The 21,334-nt window shown below is 49.4% G+C and overlaps 1 protein-coding gene across 1 annotated transcript in view; it reads left to right on the top strand.

The window, feature by feature from the left end:
• Positions 1-8,360: 8,360 nt before the first annotated feature.
• The window catches only part of STOM (stomatin), a 54,471-nt gene continuing 41,497 nt past the window's right edge, over positions 8,361-21,334 (top strand). Inside the window, exon 1 of the mRNA XM_063935963.1 lies at positions 8,361-8,520. Coding sequence (XP_063792033.1) covers positions 8,394-8,520 — 127 coding nt within the window. The 5' untranslated portion in view covers positions 8,361-8,393. The remainder of the gene's footprint in view (positions 8,521-21,334) is intronic.

Raw genomic sequence — 21,334 nt, 5'->3', positions numbered from 1 at the left:
TCCAGGGGTGAGGGGGTGGAATTGGATGGGATGGGGGGGGGGGGGGGGGCAAAGCATTTTGTCGCACCTGGGCCCACCGCTCGCTAGTTCCGCCACTGCCCTTGAGTATCAAGGTTTATTAATCACATTCCACAGGATTTGGTCATTAAGGCCCTTGGTTGTACAGTCTCTAATTTAAAGATCCATCTTGCTTCCGTATTAAGCAATTTTCCTTTTCTGTCTCCACCTCTCTGGCTGCTGGGAACATGGTCGATGATCATATATAAAATATCAGCATGTTTTACCAGCACACGGGATGCCAGTTCTCAGTGGCATCCCGTCTGTCGGAAGTGAGGTGGCGAGAACCCTCGTGGGCTCGCTGCGGGCGCGGTTGCTCGCTTCGCTTGCCACAGGTTAGATTCCCAGTCGGTTGGTGGCGTGGAGCAACTAACCGAGTGGGAATACCTGCGGATATCGGGATTCCATTTATCTGTATTTCACCGTATATATATATATATATATATATAAATAAATATACACATATATATATATATATATATATATACATATATACCCATTCACAGATAGTCAGATACACACCCACGGAAACCCCCCTGAATAAATCCTGCGTTTGCCCCTGGCCCTATCTCAGTGCTGTGCCTGCTGCGAGTTCAGGGGCGTGGCCTAATTGCGGGACACGTGGCCACGCCCCCTTATGCAAATTCCGGGATTATTATTTTTTTATGGGATTTTGGCCCCTCAGCTAGGGCTAAATCCAGAGGAGGTGGTCGCTCCCCCTACACACCCGCACAGGGAGAAGAAAGCAGGGAGACTGCTGCCTCCCTGCAACACCACAGACCTGCCAATATGCAGCAGCGTGTGCTGACTGTAGCACAATGCTGCCGCTGTTACTGGCAGGACGGGGGGGGGGGGGGGGGGGGCTTCTGAGCTGGAACAGAGCTACTCCAGCCGGGGGTCCCCTAAAACTGTGGGGCCAATGGTATGTATCCCCCCCCCCTTAATCCGGCTCTGCTGCTGGAACCCCCCCATTAATCCGTACCCCCTGATGCCCCCTCTCCCTCTGTCTCCACTATTCACCGCTGCTCTGCTAAGCAGAACAGCGAGTACAGGAGCTTTCCAACTGCCCCCCCCCCCCCCACCGCGGAACACTGCGGCCCGCGGGTGGGACAGCGGGACAGACCCAAAAAAATGGGTGGGGAGTGGGGAGGTATGGGGGTGTGTGAGGGGGTATGCCCTACAGACAGACGGGCACTGGCTCACTGTGTCCTTGACCCTGCCACATCAGCATACTCAGCAGGGGCTCTCTGGCGCGGAGGTGCGTCCCTTTCTGGCACACTCCACACTTCTTAGCTGCAGTTTTGTGGGGCACCTGCCGCTGTGCAGGTTCAGTACTGTCTCTGTTATCTCCAGCCCCGGCAACCCCGCCGCTAGCTGCAGCGCTGCTGCCCGCAGTGAGGTGGGGTACTCACACCGGTTGGCAGCGCTGCAGAAGTCCGCGCTGCTTGCAGGCTCCGACCCCCTCCTCCCTCCAGCCGCAGCGTCTCCTGGGGGCTAACCAGTCACTCCCAGTCTCCCCTTACCACAGTGCCCGGCAGCCGTGCGAGGTCCGCGGTGTGTGACTGAGGAGGGGGGGAGGGATGCGGACGGGCAGAGGAAGCAGGACTCCAGCCTGAGAGAGTCAGCCATGCCAAGTCTCCAGCAGCAGCAGATCCCAACAGGTTGGAGTGGAACAGCAGCAGCCAGCAGCCGTGACTCCGGTAAGACACATCTGTCTGTCACCACTGTTTTGTCCCTAATACCAATCTCTCCCGTGCCCTGTGTTCTGTCATGTCCCTGTCACCCCTGGCCTTGCCCTGTCACCCCTGGCCTTGCCCTGTCACCCTTATCCTTGCCCCGTCGCCCCTGTCCTTGCCCCGTCGCCCCTGTGCTGGCCCCGTCACCTCTGTCCTGGCCCCTTCACCCCTGTTCTGACCCTGTCACCCCTGTCCTGGCCCTGTTACTGCATACCCTCCAACTACCTTTTTGCCAGGTACAGTACCCGCAGCGCCTCCAGACCCCTCCCCAATGCACCACACCTCCGCACCTTCCCCTCCACCACATGCAGCACTCCACCCCTCCCCCACACGCTGTGCCTCCAGACCCCATACACCACCCGCAGCTCTCACTCTCCCGCCCCTCCACCACCCACAGCACCTCCAGACCCCCTCCACCATCCACCCCCCCATATATGTCTCCCCCCACACCTGCCCCCCCCCTCCACCTGCAGCATCTGCAGACACCCTCCTCCATCCACGGTCGCTCCCCTCACCCACCCACGGCACCCCCGCTCCCACCCCTCCACCACCTCTGGACCCCCTTCCCCATCCGCCGCACCACCCGCACCTGCCACTCCCCCACCCGCGGTGCCTCCGGACCCCCTACCCCACCCTCGGCACCCCTGCCCCTTCCCATCCCATAGCACCTCCGAAACCCTTCACCTATCCGCAACATCCCCGCACCTGCTCCTCCCCCACCCATGGCACCCCTGCGCCTCCCCCACCTGCAGTGCCTCCAGACCACTCCCCCACCTGCAGCCCCCACTCCTCTGCCCCTCCCCCACCCGCAGCAGCTCCCGACCCTTCCCCATCCGGGCCCCCCCTGCATCCGCCCCCCCCTCCACCCGCAGCATCTACAGACGCCCTCCCCCAGTTTCCCGCGCACCCGCTACATTCTGTACTTCGTGCCCTGCAGGTGCTGTTCACGCCGTCGCAAGGGGCTGCGCCTCCTTCACCATCGCACGCCCTTTCATTGTGCAATATTTAACCACTAACAAAGGAATGCAGGTAACACTCCATATAATACAAATATTGAACCCCAGAAAGGCATGCAAGGGTTAAGGGGGCGTAGACCCTTGCAACGGTGTGAAGAGCGGCCATAGGGCGCGATGAAGCACCTAGTATGTAATAAATGGGCCCCTAACAGTCCTATTTCAAGGCTGTTCATGCTTGAGCGCAGGTGACTTAAGCAGCACCTCGGTCATTTTGATTTAGGTGCTCGAGCATGGATATCCGTAAAACCTGGCCAGTAGTGTGGCTTGAGGATTAGAAGCTCTGCTCCAATGCTCCTCTGTAGCTTCCACCAACGGGGAGACGCCCTATCGCTGGCACTCATCTTATAATACACAGACCTGTAATAACGGTGCTGACAATAAGGCTATAGCAGTGTGTGTTGTGTGTGCAGCAGCAGATCAGACACACGCAGTGTCCAGTGTGTATTGTGTGCAGTAGATCAGACACATGCAGCATGTGCAGCGGCAGATCAGACACATGCAGTGTCCAGTGTGTATTGTGTGCAGCAGATCAGACACATGCAGCGTGTGCAGCAGTAGATATGACACAAGCAGTGTGTATTGTGTGCAATAGATCAGACACATGCAGTGTGTATTGTGTGCAGTAGATCAGACACATGCAGTGTGTATTGTGTGCAGTAGATCAGACACATGCAGTGTGTATTGTGTGCAGTAGATCAGACACATGCAGTGTGTATTGTGTGCAGTAGATCAGACACATGCAGTGTGTATTGTGTGCAGTAGATCAGACACATGCAGTGTGTATTGTGTGCAGTAGATCAGACACATGCAGTGTGTATTGTGTGCAGTAGATCAGACACATGCAATGTGTGTTTTGTGAAACAGCAGATCAGACACATGCAGTGTGTATTGTGTGTAGTAGATCAGACAATGCAGTGTGTATTGTGTGTAGTAGATCAGACTATGCAGTGTGTATTGTGTGCAGTAGATATGACACATGCAGTGTGTTGTGTGCAGTAGATATGACACATGCAGTGTGTTGTGTGCAGTAGATATGACACAAGCAGTGTGTATTGTGTGCAGTAGATCAGACACATGCAGTGTGTATTGTGTGCAGTAGATCAGACACATGCAGTGTGTATTGTGTGCAGTAGATATGACACATGCAGTGTGTTGTGTGCAGTAGATATGACACATGCAGTGTGTTGTGTGCCGTAGATATGACACAAGCAGTGTGTATTGTGTGCAGTAGATCAGACACATGCAGTGTGTATTGTGTGCAGTAGATCAGACACATGCAGTGTGTATTGTGTGCAGTAGATATGACACATGCAGTGTGTGTTGTGTGCAGTAGATATGACACATGCAGTGTATTGTGTGCAGTAGATATGACACATGCAGTGTGTATTGTGTGCAGTAGATATGACACATGCAGTGTGTTGTGTGCAGTAGATCAGACACATGCAGTGTGTTGTGTGCCGTAGATATGACACAAGCAGTGTGTATTGTGTGCAGTAGATCAGACACATGCAGTGTGTATTGTGTGCAGTAGATATGACACATGCAGTGTGTGTTGTGTGCAGTAGATATGACACATGCAGTGTATTGTGTGCAGTAGATATGACACATGCAGTGTGTATTGTGTGCAGTAGATATGACACATGCAGTGTGTATTGTGTGCAGCAGATCAGACACATGCAGTGTGTTGTGTGCAGTAGATATGACACATGCAGTGTGTTGTGTGCAGTAGATATGACACATGCAGTGTGTTGTGTGCAGTAGATATGACACATGCAGTGTGTTGTGTGCAGTAGATCAGACACAAGCAGTGTGTATTGTGTGCAGTAGATCAGACACATGCAATGTGTGTTTTGTGAAGCAGCAGATCAGACACATGCAGTGTGTATTGTGTGCAGTAGATCAGACACATGCAGTGTGTATTGTGTGCAGTAGATCAGACACATGCAGTGTGTATTGTGTGCAGTAGATATGACACATGCAGTGTGTATTGTGTGCAGCAGATCATACACATGCAGTGTGTATTGTGTGCAGTAGATCAGACACATGCAGTGTGTTGTGTGAAGTAGATATGACACATGCAGTGTGTATTGTGTGCAGTAGATCAGACACAAGCAGTGTGTATTGTGTGCAGCAGATCAGACACATGCAGTGTGTATTGTGTGCAGCAGATCAGACACATGCAGTGTGTATTGTGTGCAGTAGATCAGACACATGCAGTGTGTATTGTGTGCAGTAGATCAGACACATGCAGTGTGTATTGTGTGCAGTAGATCAGACACATGCAGTGTGTATTGTGTGCAGTAAATCAGACACATGCAATGTGTGTTGTGTGTGCAGCAGCAGCAGCAGATCAGACACATGCAATGTGTGTTGTGTGTGCAGCAGCAGATCAGACACATGCAGTGTGTATTGTGTGTAGTAGATCTGACAATGCAGTGTGTATTGATATGCAGTGTGCAGTAGATATGACACATGCAGTGTGTGTTGTGCAGTAGATATGACACATGCAGTGTGTTGTGTGCAGTAGATATGACACATGCTGTGTGTTGTGTGCAGTAGATCAGACACAAGCAGTGTGTATTGTGTGCAGTAGATCAGACACATGCAGTGTGTATTGTGTGCAGTAGATCAGACACATGCAGTGTGTATTGTGTGCAGTAGATATGACACATGCAGTGTGTATTGTGTGCAGCAGATCAGACACATGCAGTGTGTATTGTGTGCAGTAGATCAGACACATGCAGTGTGTTGTGTGAAGTAGATATGACACATGCAGTGTGTATTGTGTGCAGTAGATCAGACATATGCAGTGTGTATTGTGTGCAGTAGATCAGACACATGCAGTGTGTATTGTGTGCAGTAGATATGACACATGCAGTGTGTATTGTGTGCAGCAGATCAGACACATGCAGTGTGTATTGTGTGCAGTAGATCAGACACATGCAGTGTGTATTGTGTGCAGTAGATCAGACACATGCAATGTGTGTTGTGTGTGCAGCAGATCAGACACATGCAGTGTGTATTGTGTGCAGTAGATCAGACACATGCAGTGTGTATTGTGTGCAGTAGATCAGACACATGCAGTGTGTATTGTGTGCAGTAGATCAGACACATGCAGTGTGTATTGTGTGCAGTAAATCAGACACATGCAATGTGTGTTGTGTGTGCAGCAGCAGCAGCAGATCAGACACATGCAATGTGTGTTGTGTGTGCAGCAGCAGATCAGACACATGCAGTGTGTATTGTGTGTAGTAGATCAGACAATGCAGTGTGTATTGATATGCAGTGTGCAGTAGATATGACACATGCAGTGTGTGTTGTGCAGTAGATATGACACATGCAGTGTGTTGTGTGCAGTAGATATGACACATGCAGTGTGTGTTGTGTGCAGTAGATCAGACACATGCAGTGTGTATTGTGTGCAGTTGATCAGACACATGCAGTGTGTATTGTGTGCAGTAGATATGACACATGCAGTGTGTGTTGTGTGCAGTAGATCAGACACATGCAGTGTGTATTGTGTGCAGCAGATCAGACACATGCAGTGTGTATTGTGTGCAGTAGATCAGACACATGCAGTGTGTATTGTGTGCAGTAGATCAGACACATGCAGTGTGTATTGTGTGCAGTAGATCAGACACATGCAGTGTGTATTGTGTGCAGTAAATCAGACACATGCAATGTGTGTTGTGTGTGCAGCAGCAGCAGCAGATCAGACACATGCAATGTGTGTTGTGTGTGCAGCAGCAGATCAGACACATGCAGTGTGTATTGTGTGTAGTAGATCAGACAATGCAGTGTGTATTGATATGCAGTGTGCAGTAGATATGACACATGCAGTGTGTGTTGTGCAGTAGATATGACACATGCAGTGTGTTGTGTGCAGTAGATATGACACATGCTGTGTGTTGTGTGCAGTAGATCAGACACAAGCAGTGTGTATTGTGTGCAGTAGATCAGACACATGCAGTGTGTATTGTGTGCAGTAGATCAGACACATGCAGTGTGTATTGTGTGCAGTAGATATGACACATGCAGTGTGTATTGTGTGCAGCAGATCAGACACATGCAGTGTGTATTGTGTGCAGTAGATCAGACACATGCAGTGTGTTGTGTGAAGTAGATATGACACATGCAGTGTGTATTGTGTGCAGTAGATCAGACATATGCAGTGTGTATTGTGTGCAGTAGATCAGACACATGCAGTGTGTATTGTGTGCAGTAGATATGACACATGCAGTGTGTATTGTGTGCAGCAGATCAGACACATGCAGTGTGTATTGTGTGCAGTAGATCAGACACATGCAGTGTGTATTGTGTGCAGTAGATCAGACACATGCAATGTGTGTTGTGTGTGCAGCAGATCAGACACATGCAGTGTGTATTGTGTGCAGTAGATCAGACACATGCAGTGTGTATTGTGTGCAGTAGATCAGACACATGCAGTGTGTATTGTGTGCAGTAGATCAGACACATGCAGTGTGTATTGTGTGCAGTAAATCAGACACATGCAATGTGTGTTGTGTGTGCAGCAGCAGCAGCAGATCAGACACATGCAATGTGTGTTGTGTGTGCAGCAGCAGATCAGACACATGCAGTGTGTATTGTGTGTAGTAGATCAGACAATGCAGTGTGTATTGATATGCAGTGTGCAGTAGATATGACACATGCAGTGTGTGTTGTGCAGTAGATATGACACATGCAGTGTGTTGTGTGCAGTAGATATGACACATGCAGTGTGTGTTGTGTGCAGTAGATCAGACACATGCAGTGTGTATTGTGTGCAGTTGATCAGACACATGCAGTGTGTATTGTGTGCAGTAGATATGACACATGCAGTGTGTGTTGTGTGCAGTAGATCAGACACATGCAGTGTGTATTGTGTGCAGTAGATATGACACATGCAGTGTGTGTTGTGTGCAGTAGATATGACACATGCAGTGTATTGTGTGCAGTAGATATGACACAAGCAGTGTGTATTGTGTGCAGTAGATCAGACAATGCAGTGTGTATTGTGTGCAGTAGATATGACACAAGCAGTGTGTATTGTGTGCAGTAGATCAGACACATGCAGTGTGTGTGTGTATCTCTAGTGTGTACACATGACACTGTGGGGAGGAGGCTGTGCATGGGGACAGGCCGGGGAGGAGGCTGTGCAGGGAGCTCCCGTGCTGTCTGTGCTATGAGCAGTGCTGGGGAGGAGGCTGGGACTGGCTGAGGAGGAGTAGGGTAGAGGCTGTTGTGCAGGAGGCTGGGGGAGAGAGACTGGGGAGCAGGAGGCTGGGACTGGCTGGGGAGGAGGCTGGGGAGTAGGAGGCTGGGACTGGCTGAGGAGGAGCAGAGGAGAGAGACTGGGAAGCAGGAGGCTGGGACTGGGGAGGAGGCTGTGCAGGGGGGGAGAGGCTGGGGAGGAGGAGGCTGGGACAGGCTGGGGAGGAGGCTGCGCAGGGAGTTCCCGTGCTGTCTGTGCTATGAGGCTGGGACTGGCTAGGGAGCAGGAGGCTGGGACTGTCTGGGGAGGAGGCTGTGCAGGGGGAGAGGCTGGGGAGGAGGCTGGGCAGGGAGTGCCCGGGCTGTGTATACTATGAGCAGTGCTGGGGATTTGCAGTTGGTTCCTATAGCAGAGGCCGCGCAGCTAGTGACCAGCCCGCAGCCCATGGCTGATAACCGGGACTCTGAGATGAAGCGTCACCGGATCACAGACAGCTCTGGTAATCTACATTGCTAGTGCCTCACACCTCATTCCTCTGCTGTAATATGCTGCCTCTCCTCACTGCTCTACCGCTGCTTGTCTACCGTGCTGCTGTCTGTCTCTCATACAGGGCTTCTGTCACAGTGTCTCTCATACAGGGCTTCTGTCACACTGACTGTCTCTCATACAGGGCTCCTGTCACAGTGTCTCTCATACAGGGCTTCTGTCACACTGACTGTCTCTCATACAGGGCTCCTGTCACACTGTCTCTCATACAGGGCTTCTGTCACACTGACTGTCTCTCATACAGGGCTTCTGTCACACTGTCTGTCTGTCATACAGGGCTTCTGTCACACTGACTGTCTCTCATACAGGGCTGCTGTCACACTGACTGTCTCTCATACAGGGCTTCTGTCACACTGACTGTCTCTCATACAGGGCTTCTGTCACACTGACTGTCTCTCATACAGGGCTTCTGTCACACTGTCTGTCTGTCATACAGGGCTTCTGTCACACTGTCTGTCTCTCATACAGGGCTTCTGTCACACTGACTGTCTCTCATACAGGGCTTCTATCACACTGACTGTCTCATACAGGGCTTCTGTCACACTGTCTCTCATACAGGGCCGCTGTCACACTGATTGTCTCTCATACAGGGCTTCTGTCACAATGTCTCTCATACAGGGCTTCTGTCACAGTGACTGTCTCTCATACTGGGCTTCTGTCACACTGTCTCTCATACTGGGCCGCTGTCACACTGACTGTCTCTCATACAGGGCTTCTGTCACACTGTCTGTCTCTCATACAGGGCTTCTGTCACACTGACTGTCTCTCATACAGGGCTTCTGTCACACTGTCTGTCTCTCATACAGGGCTTCTGTCACACTGTCTGTCTCTCATACAGGGCTTCTGTCACACTGACTGTCTCTCATACAGGGCTTCTGTCACACTGTCTCTCATACAGGGCCGCTGTCACACTGATTGTCTCTCATACAGAGCTGCTGTCACACTGACTGTCTCTCATACAGGGCCACTGTCACACTGACTGTCTCTCATACAGGGCCTCTGTCACACTGACTGTCTCTCATACAGGGCCGCTGTCACACTGATTGTCTCTCATACAGGGCTTCTGTCACAGTGACTGTCTCTCATACTGGGCTTCTGTCACACTGACTGTCTCTCATACAGGGCCGCTGTCACACTGATTGTCTCTCATACAGGGCTTCTGTCACAGTGACTGTCTTTCATACAGGGCTTCTGTCACAATGTCTATCATACAGGGCTTCTGTCACACTGACTGTCTCTCATACAGGGCTTCTGTCACACTGACTGTCTCTCATACAGGGCTTCTGTCACACTGTCTGTCTGTCATACAGGGCTTCTGTCACACTGTCTGTCTCTCATACAGGGCTTCTGTCACACTGACTGTCTCTCATACAGGGCTTTTGTCACACTGACTGTCTCTCATACAGGGCTTCTATCACACTGACTGTCTCATACAGGGCTTCTGTCACACTGTCTCTCATACAGGGCCGCTGTCACACTGATTGTCTCTCATACAGGGCTTCTGTCACACTGACTGTCTCTCATACAGGGCTTCTGTCACACTGTCTGTCTCTCATACAGGGCTTCTGTCACACTGACTGTCTCTCATACAGGGCTTCTACAGGACTGCTGTCACACTGACTGTCTCATACAGGGCTTCTGTCACACTGTCTCTCATACTGGGCCGCTGTCACACTGACTGTCTCTCATACAGGGCTTCTGTCACACTGACTGTCTCTCATACAGGGCTTCTGTCACACTGTCTGTCTCTCATACAGGGCTTCTGTCACACTGTCTGTCTCTCATACAGGGCTTCTGTCACACTGACTGTCTCTCATACAGGGCTTCTGTCACACTGTCTCTCATACAGGGCCGCTGTCACACTGATTGTCTCTCATACAGAGCTGCTGTCACACTGTCTGTCTCATACAGGGCCACTGTCACACTGACTGTCTCTCATACAGGGCTTCTGTCACACTGACTGTCTCTCGTACAGGGCTTCTGTCACACTGACTGTCTCTCATACAGGGCTTCTGTCACACTGTCTCTCATACAGGGCTTCTGTCACACTGACTGTCTCTCATACAGGGCTTCTGTCACACTGACTGTCTCTCATACAGGGCTTCTGTCACACTGACTGTCTCTCATACAGGGCCGCTGTCACACTGATTGTCTCTCATACAGGGCTTCTGTCACACTGTCTCTCATACAGGGCCGCTGTCACACTGATTGTCTCTCATACAGAGCTGCTGTCACACTGTCTGTCTCATACAGGGCCACTGTCACACTGATTGTCTCTCATACAGGGCCACTGTCACACTGACTGTCTCTCATACAGGGCTTCTGTCACACTGACTGTCTCTCGTACAGGGCCACTGTCACACTGACTGTCTCTCATACAGGGCTTCTGTCACACTGACTGTCTCTCATACAGGGCTTCTGTCACACTGACTGTCTCTCATACAGGGCTTCTGTCACACTGTCTCTCATACAGGGCCGCTGTCACACTGATTGTCTCTCATACAGAGCTGCTGTCACACTGACTGTCTCTCATACAGAGCTGCTGTCACACTGTCTGTCTCATACAGGGCCACTGTCACACTGACTGTCTCTCATACAGGGCCTCTGTCACAGTGACTGTCTCTCATACAGGGCTTCTGTCACACTGACTGTCTCTCATACAGGGCTTCTGTCACACTGTCTCTCATACAGGGCTTCTGTCACACTGTCTCTCATACAGGGCTTCTGTCACACTGTCTCTCATACAGGGCTTCTGTCACACTGACTGTCTCTCGTACAGGGCCACTGTCACACTGACTGTCTCTCGTACAGGGCCACTGTCACACTGACTGTCTCTCATACAGGGCCACTGTCACACTGACTGTCTCTCATACAGGGCCACTGTCACAGTGACTGTCTCTCATACTGGGCCGCTGTCTAACACACAGAGCCGGGGTCACATTTGCATGGGTCACATGACGTGCAGTGATTACAATACGTTCTATAGCTGGATTGGGCCCCTCATTGCTCCCCTGTTCCTGTAGAACTACAAGTGTCATCATGTTGGCAGGAAAAGCAGCTATTTCTAGTCCCCTCCCCCCTCTCCTGGAGACCCCCCTGTGAGGGGTATGACAATGATTGCTGGAGTAGGAGAACCTACCCTTACATATGGCAGTAACATAAGTGATTGCCCTCCTGTCTGCCCTGTTGCATGTTGGCATACCTCGCATCATGACCCTCTCCAGGAGGACACAATGCTCTGCTTCTGGACTTTTCTCTTAATTTAAGATTGCTGGCACCTGTGTTGAACAGGTTAATGGTTAAGAAAGGTGTTTCAGCACAGGTGATGGCAATCATAAATGAAGAGAAAAGTCCAGGAACAGAGCATTGTGTCCCTCCTGGAGAGGGTCATGGGAGGTGTGTGTTGGGGGCTGTGTTCATAGGAATAAACAGGGAGTGCGTGAAACTGGACCCGTCATCCTGCTTATCTGCCCTGGCTAATAATATCCTTCCTTAAATTCTTCTTAGCTGTGTTTAACCTCTCGCTTGCTGCCTGGAGATTATGTTGTCCAGGACCCACCCACAGTAGTGCGTGACCTTTGATTTCACAATCTGTCCATGAACCCTGTGAAATCCCCGGTAATATGGCGAACTGGAACTAAAGGTTTGCCTGCCGGAGTGCGCTGCCTGTCGTGTACAGCGCCATGGTATAAGCTGCTCTTGGTCACGGCCTCCGTTCGCTGGGAGCACTTAGCATTCAGTGCAGGTGACGCAGTTGCTGCTAGGACACAAGGTTCTCTCCTGGTTACTATGAGGAGCTCTCGCTGATATTACATGGCAGGAGTCATTCCTCACTGCAACTGCGCAGGTTACAGGAACGGTGCTCCGGTAACCCTGATCCGGCAGGGATACACATTGCAGCTGCATTTTATCAGGGTACCATATACCTGGCTCAGGCCTGCCAGTGGTACTATGGGGCACTGCAGTGCTAGATAACAATGGGCTGTCTACCTAGGCCCAGTCCAGGCCCGAATTTCCTCTCCGGTGCCCTAATTTCTGTGCGTTCCTGATTCCAGCGACTCTAGGTGCATTATTATTCAGCTTATGTGACATCCTTTAGGCAGCCTGTGGTGCTCCAGCTATTGTGGGACTACAAGTTCCAGCATGCTCCGTGAGAAATCCACAGTAAAGGTGTCAACTTACGTTGAACCTTAGTGGACCTTATATGTCATGCAGCCACTTGCAATATGTATGGTATGGGTGTGGGACTCATGGTCGACACCCATTAGGTCGACACCTATTGGTCAACAGTGGCTAGGTCGACACGGCCATTAGGTCGACATGAAAAAAGGTGGACATGATTTTTTCATGTTTTTTTGGTGTCATTTTCTTCGTAAAGTGACGGGGAACCCCAATTAGTGCAACGTGTCCCCTCGCATGGCTCGCCTCACTCGCCATGCTTCGGGCAAGTTACCGTTTCCAATAGAAGTCCGCGTGGATCGTAAAGTATGAAAAAGTTTAAAAAAGAGAAAAAAAATGTTAAAAACTAATGTCGACGTTTTTGTATGTCGGGCTTGTTCACGTCGACCTAATGGTTGTGTGTCGACATATTTCTAGTGTCGACCTATTCACTGTCGACCCAGCGTCCGGATACTGTATGGTATATAGGGGCATGGTCTCTGTAAATAGATTACACGTGTATTTGCATCTAATACGTGTTCTGCTGTCAGAAGGAGAGAGATAAAGTGGACGGAGATAAATTATTAGCCAATCAACTCCTGACTGTCATGTTACAGGCTGTGCAGTTAGGAGCTGATTGGCTTTGTCACCGTCCATATTCTCTCTCCCAGGCTTAAGCCCCGTACACACGGGGGAGATAAGTGCTGAGCGAGGGGAAGGGGGGCCGGGGGGCCACTCATTTTACCCAGCGGTGAAATGAGTGATCTCACTAGATTTGGCCTGCATGCATGCGATATCTAGAATCGGCGTTAGCGACGCGCGGGACCGCGCATCTCTGTCGCCGGCAACCTACACGCGGAGAGATCTGTGATGATTTTCTAAGCACTCTAGTCAGATTGCTTAGAATGTAAGCACGGATCTCTCTGTGTGTACCCCCCTTTAGTAAATAGACTCATTTGTCTTCAAAACAGGTGATTTCTCTGTCATTTACCAAAGAGGCTGGACCTGGATTGTAAAGAAAACCTATTTATTATCAGATGTGTTAGAGAGGAACGACAAACACCGTCTGCGGTATACAGAAAAGTCTCAAAGTGCCGCAGTCTAATATAACTTTTTATTATACATTGACCTGATGTCTCTTATAAGGGTCAGATGTGTTCTCTCATGCCTAGGTCCCTTGTCTAGAAAACAGTCACGTGTCTCTTTATGAAGCAATGATCACTCTTTTTGCCAGGGAATGTGGTCACCGCCGCTCCTCCTATCTTGATATGTGACAAGCGATGGTACATAACGCGGGGTATAGTAAATAGACCCTTATTGTTTGCAGAACCTGTATTTAATCTATAATCCATGTGCAGGCCACATGTGGGTTTTGCGTTTGTGCATGTCCTGCATAGATCCTGCCACCATTCCAGAGTTTACTGCGCAGATCTCTGTGACAATGGCGCTGCCGCCATTTTCCCAGTGATTTCTGCGACTACGCCAGGAAGGTCAGATGTACAGATAGAAGATAAGAGATATACCCCTGACACAGCGTGAGCCTAATAGGAGTACAGGTGCCAACCCCTTGGCTCTGTACCCCGGAACGGTGGCACCTTTCGCACCTCCTCTTGGTGCAGGACACACCTCCCGCCTCTTCGGCACTGTGCTATCCTGGAGGGAGCCTGTGACAGTTGGCCTTTGTACGCAGCCGCTGGGATTCACAAAACCGCCGCTGGGCGTCTCAATACAAATCCAGGCGGCTGCATCATTTGCATAATTTTGCACAGGCGGAGGCAGCATTACCCAGTGTGTCTGAATGAGGCCCAGTATTTGTTCTGTATGCCGGGTGTTGTACTTATGTGCAGCTGTCCTCCCCACACACAGAGAATAACATCCATCCCATTCCTCATTTGTCCGTAACATTTCACGCTTCGCCATCGGAATTTAGCATTAAGTGTTCACGCCCTTCCCCCAAGCAAACCGTACAGCGCAATGACCACGGCTCTGCGCTAGTTTAATGCAAACCTACACAACGATTATTGCATGTTGTGGGATGGAAATGGCAGAAGTGAAAGAGTGTATTGCTGCAACCTGGTACCTGTGGTCTGTGGCCTGTTGTGCTGCAGAACGTTGTGTTGTGCAATGTATCGTTTACTTAATGACCTGATTTCTTTCCTTTCTTGTGGCCAAGTCTGAGGCTTATCAGAAGCCGTTGTGAAATCCAGGTGCCAGTAATTGGTGAAATCTGCCCTATTTTGTGTTACAATATTTCCCAGCGTGGCCACCCTGGAGCTGCGCAATGTGAGCGTTGTTTATGCAACAGTCACCCTAGGAGGATCTATGGCCTCGATTTCACTGACCACATGACAAAGCAGAGTTCTGAGGTTACACGGTTACAGTAACTCCTGTGTGGAACCGTCTCATTTGTAGGGGGCTGCGTAGTGTGTGCTAATAGTCTTACATACGGGAGTATAGGAAACATTAAGGGTCAATTTAACAACCGCAAAATTGGAGCCCAACTGCTCATGAAGCGCCATGCAGCGACTTTTTCGCTGTTTCATGGAAACGCGTGTATTTCTGGCGTGGGGGGCGTGGCTGAGTGTGACTGCTATTACATCCACATGCAAATACGAGAGCACATTATGTAAATAAGACCAACTGACGGAGTTGGCGCATTTGCATGTATGTTCCTTGTTCAGCAGGAGACTGCGCAGTCCTCCCCACACAAGTAATTGAATGTTTATGATGGATATCGGGTACCATCAGTCCTGATCTCCCAGTGTAATAAATATCTTCAGGATCATAAGCTGCTACGTGTAAAGCAGACAGTTCCGATGCCAAGGGCGGCTCATCCGGAGTTCAGATAGGCAGACGCCCATCTATCCAGAGCCGTACAGGCCATTTCATTCATCAATCTGGACACTAAATTGTTTCATAAAATACTCTCCGGGGGGGCTCTTGCTACATGAAGATAGATCAGGTGGGATTTATAAAAGGGATTACAGCAGTTTAGAATATACATGAAGTTCTGGCTTCACTGTATCCTATATATCTGTGCAGCTGCGGAACTTTCCAGCACATTATCCCAGGACCCCATGGAACTGAAAGCTGCACCAATGGTCTTTTTTAGCCAATCCGATAGGACGATGATGGTTATTTTAAAGGTAGTGACTGAATTTGCACCATATTTGTGGTATAAAGTCAATATCAGGATTCCAACCGTAAGATCAGGATTCTGACCATAGGCCTAAGTGAGTAATTGTACTTGTTGCAAGGACATTTATCTCATACAGTGTCTGAGGGGGGGTTATTCCTAAAATGTACAGAGATTTTTCGGCCGATGCTTTTTTGGGGCAATTCAATTAGAGTCTGCTTTTTTTCATGCGAAAAAAAAATCCCAATTTTTGGGCAAAAAAAACATAGGAACCAGGATAGGTTCCCGGAACTATGTGTTTTCGCGATCGCAGAAAAACGGCAATTATCTCGGATTGCGTTTCGGGACTTCAGTCTGATAAGTGACTGCATCTGAGCTAATTGAATAGCCCCTGGGGATTAATTAGTGTGGCTATGTGTTACATTAGTAAGAAGCAGAAATTTTAATGTTAAATGAGTTTATTTAATACTAAACAAGGTTAGGGATGATCTGACGCAGTTTAGTTGGACTCCCCTCCGGGGACCCCATGTTCTGAACTTGGGTCAAGTTGGTGAATGTGTTACTAGGATGTTGAAAATGATTGCTGAATTGGTTAATGAGTGCTAAGTGGGGGGGAGTTAATGGGTGCTGAGTGGGGGGAGTTAATGGGTGCTGAGTGGGGGGAGTTAATGGGTGCTGAGTGGGGGGAGTTAATGGGTGCTGAGTGGGGGGAGTTAATGGGTGCTAAGTGGGGGGGGAGTTAATGGGTGCTGAGTGAGTGCAGTAATGGAGCTTTTAGGAAGCTGGAAAGGTGGAATGCTAAGTAATTTTGGAGAGATGGGTTAATGGATGCTGGGGGGGGGGGGGACTGATAATGAGATGGGGAAAGATGGAATAACAGATACTGGAAATTGGTTAATGGATTCTTGAGGGGTATGACTGTGGGGTGGTGGACGTTAATGGATGTTAAAGGGGTGTGGGGGATGGGCTGCCTATTTTGTCATTCATTTGGGCTCATTTATCAATGAGTGATACATTTCACTGTGATACATTGCACCAGCCAATCAGCTCCTAACTGTCATTTTTTCAAACACAGTCTGTAACATAGCAGCTAGGAGCTGATTGGCTGGTGCAATTTATCACTTGCAGTGAAATGTATCACTCATTGATAAATGAGCCCAATTGTTTGCAGAATCCACAAGCCCGGGGAAACAACACGCCGCAAAGAAGGCACGATCATCCTCGTAGGGTGGGGAGATGGGATTCAAGGACGATGATTTACAGGTTACTGTTTTGCAAGATGTAACTGAACCTTGACGTGATCTCGTTAATGTACTACGAACTCAATCAACGCTCTCTCTCTATGTATATACATGATATAAAACGATGCCTTTTGGGATAATTGCTCTGTCATTCCCCTGGGAGGGGGGGGGGGGTTTCTTATCTTCTAGAAGCATTAATGAGCGCAGTGATTTCTCGCCTTTGCGGTAATGATATTGAGTGTTGTGTTCGCTCTTTTCCAGCCCGGCTTTTATTTATTCACTTTCTAATGCATTTATTTCCCATTCCGTCATAGAGCCGTGTCCTGATTAATACACTAACGACACATCCCAAGCACTGTATAACTATGGCCGGTCAGATGTACTATGGGGGAGAAGTGCTAAGCAGTGAAAAGAGTGAGCCAGCGGAGAAGTTGCCCGTGGTAACCAATCAGCTGCTCTGTATAATTTTATAGTATGCAAATTATAAATGTTACTTCAGTACTGATTGGTTGCCATGGGCGACTTCTCCACTGACTCACTTCTGCCCTCTTTTCACTGCTTAGTACATCTCCCCCTAAGCCTTGGATAGTGATAAAGTGGAGAGAGCTAAAGTACCAGCCAACCAGCTCCTGTCATTTTTCAAACACAGCCTGTAACATGGCAGCTAGGAGCTGATTGGCTGGTACTTTATCTCTCTCTAAGATTTAGCACATCGCCGCTGTGTACACGGAACATGAAGGGTGTGACTGCCCCCTGGGGAGAGGGGATAATTATTATTAGCTATGATGAGTACGGGGTCAAATTTATTAAATAAAACCATTTTTGGTCTAAATTATTGTCACTTTTCATAAAGTTTCGCCTGTATCCAATATTTCATAAATGGGCCCCTAACAGTTCAGATTTCATGCTTGAAAACAGGTGACTTAAGCAACACCCCAGTCATTCTGTTTTCTGTGCTCAAGCATGGCTAGCCTTAAATCCTGGACTGTTGGTGTGCCGTGAGGACTTCAAGCTCTGCTCTAATGCATTCAGGAAGGAGGTAAAACATTTATACAAGTATTTTAAAATAGTATTAACGTAATATAGGAATTTATATACATGTCTATGGGTCTTATACAGTTTCACTCGCATCCGCAGTGCGATCGCATTATCCCGGTTTCAGCCACAGTGCGCACACGCAGGTCCTGTTTTGCACATGTGCAAGCTGGGAAATGCGATTGGATCGCATTGATGCAATCGCCTCTTCCTAATTGACAGGCAGAGGTGTTCGAGAGGCGGTTGGGGCCAGCGACGCGGCATTGCGGGGGTGTTACAACGGGAACACAGACGGGTCCGGGCTGGCCAGGATCCCTCCCTGGTAATGGCCGCTTGCGCATGTGTGCCAAGTAGCGCTGTCAGCTCCCAAACGTGAAATGAAAGTGATGGCGGAACCCCCGGTCCCTGCGCGTGTATTTATGTTGTCTCCCGGCAAGCTTTAGGGGGACATTTACTAAGCAGTGATAAGAGCGGAGAAGTGAGCCAGTGGAGAAGTTGCCCATGGCAACCAATCAGCACTGAAGTAACATCTATAATTTGCATACTGTAAAATGATACAGAGCTGCTGATTGGTTGATGGGGAAACTTCTCCACTGGCTCACTTCTCCGCTCTTATCACTGCTTAGTAAATGTACCCTTTAATCTCTTACTGCAGCGATAAGAAATTGTAATTATTGGGTCTACCATTTTATTCGGCTGTTCTGAGAGGCATAGGTGGGGCCAGCATTTGGAGGGTATGCTGGTTCTTGTAGTGCCATTTGGAGGACGTAGGGGTGATTCCAGGGGAGCTGACTCTTTGTTTAGATATATTTTTGTATGTGCTATTATCATGTAGCATAACAAGGAGCAATTATATGACCCAGAGTGGGAGCTATTATCATATAGAGGCTCTTTGTAAATATATGCAATACAGATCTCTGAATTTCCTATTATTATGTAACGTCCAAGTCTTATTGCTGATACCCTTTGGTGTGCTGGGGCGAAAACTTTTCTTAAATGTGGTTGTTGCAGGCTGTCTCATCTTGTCTCACTGCGAGGCTGACGCCTCTTCCCGTAATCTAGATTTCCCAGGTGACGGAGCTGTGTTTTTTCCAATCAACACAATACACACCGCCGGGAATTCTAATTAAAGCCCAGCAGGTGCCCTGGGAACGCAGCACTCACTAGAGGCTGTGATACAGTGTTTTCTAATTCTGAGCAGTGTTTAATGGTGAGAATGAGTCTGTTTACTGGTGCTGTCGCTGTCTATGAAATGATCAGCTGGTTGCCCCTATCTCCTATCTAATAGTCACCACCTATTATTATCTTCATATCGCCCCAGCACTCCGCATGAGATCATGCGCACAGGGGGCGTGGCCAGCATAAGGCGTCGAGGCACGACTGGCGCCGTACAAGGACCATATATAGTAACAGTGTAACGTGAAACATCAGAAGTACAATACAATGTAAAGTGACATCTAGCAATAAAATAACAGACTAGGTAGTGCCAGGGCGTGGGGTGACGGTAAGGGAACTCACTGTTTTGTAAGAATGCGGCGGTTTAGGAAAGGGGAGGCGGTTCCGCACTCGATGAGCCTGCGCACAAGGCAAGGCTGAGCGTACAGCATCAGGAGCACTGCTGGCATGGGTAGCGCTAAGGAGACACATGAGGACGGAGGGCCCTGCCTGTGACAGCTTAGGGGAGGGGTGAGCAGGTGGAGGGTGCACTGGGGAGAAAAGGTAGGAGGAGGGCTGATGGGCTGTAAGGAGAAGCGTGCTGAGGGACTGATTCAGACCCGATCAGGTCTGATGTGCGCCGGCGCACTGCTGTCGTAGCTCTGCGATCGCCTCTGCCTGATTGGCATGTCAGGGCAGCTGATCGTAGCGGTGCTAAATTTAGTACATCTACAATCAGGTCTGAATTAGCCCCTTATATAGCCCGTATGGGCATCACTGAAATATCTGCAAGTATATGCGACTAAAATGAGTAACATTCTGCGGTGCGTGCAGGAACTTCCCACCTGTGTTCCATATTATGGGACTGGTTGCTGAGGATTAGAGTACCACTGTGCACACAGCGCCGTGTGATTATAAAGCCCATGGCTCTCTGCCCGTGTATATGTTTGTCTTGTAGTAACCGCGTTACCTGTCCAGCACCTTGCTGTCTCTAATGGAATGTTCTCTCCGTTCCGGTCATTTATTGTGTAACACGGAACAATAAATGAAGCTGTTGATGGAAACGTTTCATCATGGTCATGTGCTGGGGAAACCCCTGATCTTAGTCAGCTGACACATCCAGTACTCACCTGGCACAGGTGGTTGTTCTGTGACTCATCCAGTACTACACTGAATGCATACACATAACCCCAACGCCCCGACTCTAGGGGACTATGTCACCGTCCTGACTGCGTGACTGTTGTTGGCATGGCGACAAAACTTGTCGTTAGGGGAAAGGAAGATGTATGAACCTGCTCCACTAAAATGTTAGAAGGGGTATATAAATGTCTGGTTGCTATGGCCAACACCTCCACGTCTACTCTTTAGAATGTTTGATAAATCTCTATATTGCTGAACCCAGTGTAAACAGTTTCCTGAGTGTTGTGTTCTCCTAACTACATCCTGTGTGGTTACCAGACAATGCAGCCATCCAGGGGGCTCTTACTCACTGCTCCAGTTTCATTCATTGGGGAACGCTTCAGTCGGTCACGTCTCAGCTTGTCGCGTGTTTGCAGGTAGTCCCAAGACACAAAGCATGGATACAGCAAACAATAGGGGGTCCATCCCCCCCAGCTCCGACCTGTACAGGAGCGCAGGCACCTGGAGGCCTAGTGCTTTTTACTGTCTGTGCACTGAGCCTTGGAGAGAGATAAAATACCAGCCAATCAGCTCATAACTGTCATTTTTCAAACAGCCTGTAACATGACAGGAGCTGGTGTCTGGTACTTTATCTCTCTCCATGACCTAGTATATAGACCCCTGTCTCTGTGTTGTCCTGGTGTACTCTATAGCAAATGCCCTGAGGTGTGGAGAGGCCACTTGTCCATCACCGAGGCTGCAGCGCCACTGAGAGGGCGTTTCGCGTTTCTCGCCGTCTCCCCCGGATTATAGCATCACTCAGTTACTGTATATATGGGGATTGCTGGGGCTAGGGGCGGGTACCCCACATCTCTCCATAGTAACCAGGTCTCATGTGTAGAATAATCTATAAATAAAGATGG

Source organism: Pseudophryne corroboree, chromosome 8 (assembly GCF_028390025.1).
Source record: "Pseudophryne corroboree isolate aPseCor3 chromosome 8, aPseCor3.hap2, whole genome shotgun sequence".
NCBI lineage: Eukaryota > Metazoa > Chordata > Amphibia > Anura > Myobatrachidae > Pseudophryne > Pseudophryne corroboree.
This window is presented reverse-complemented; position numbering and strand designations above follow the sequence as displayed.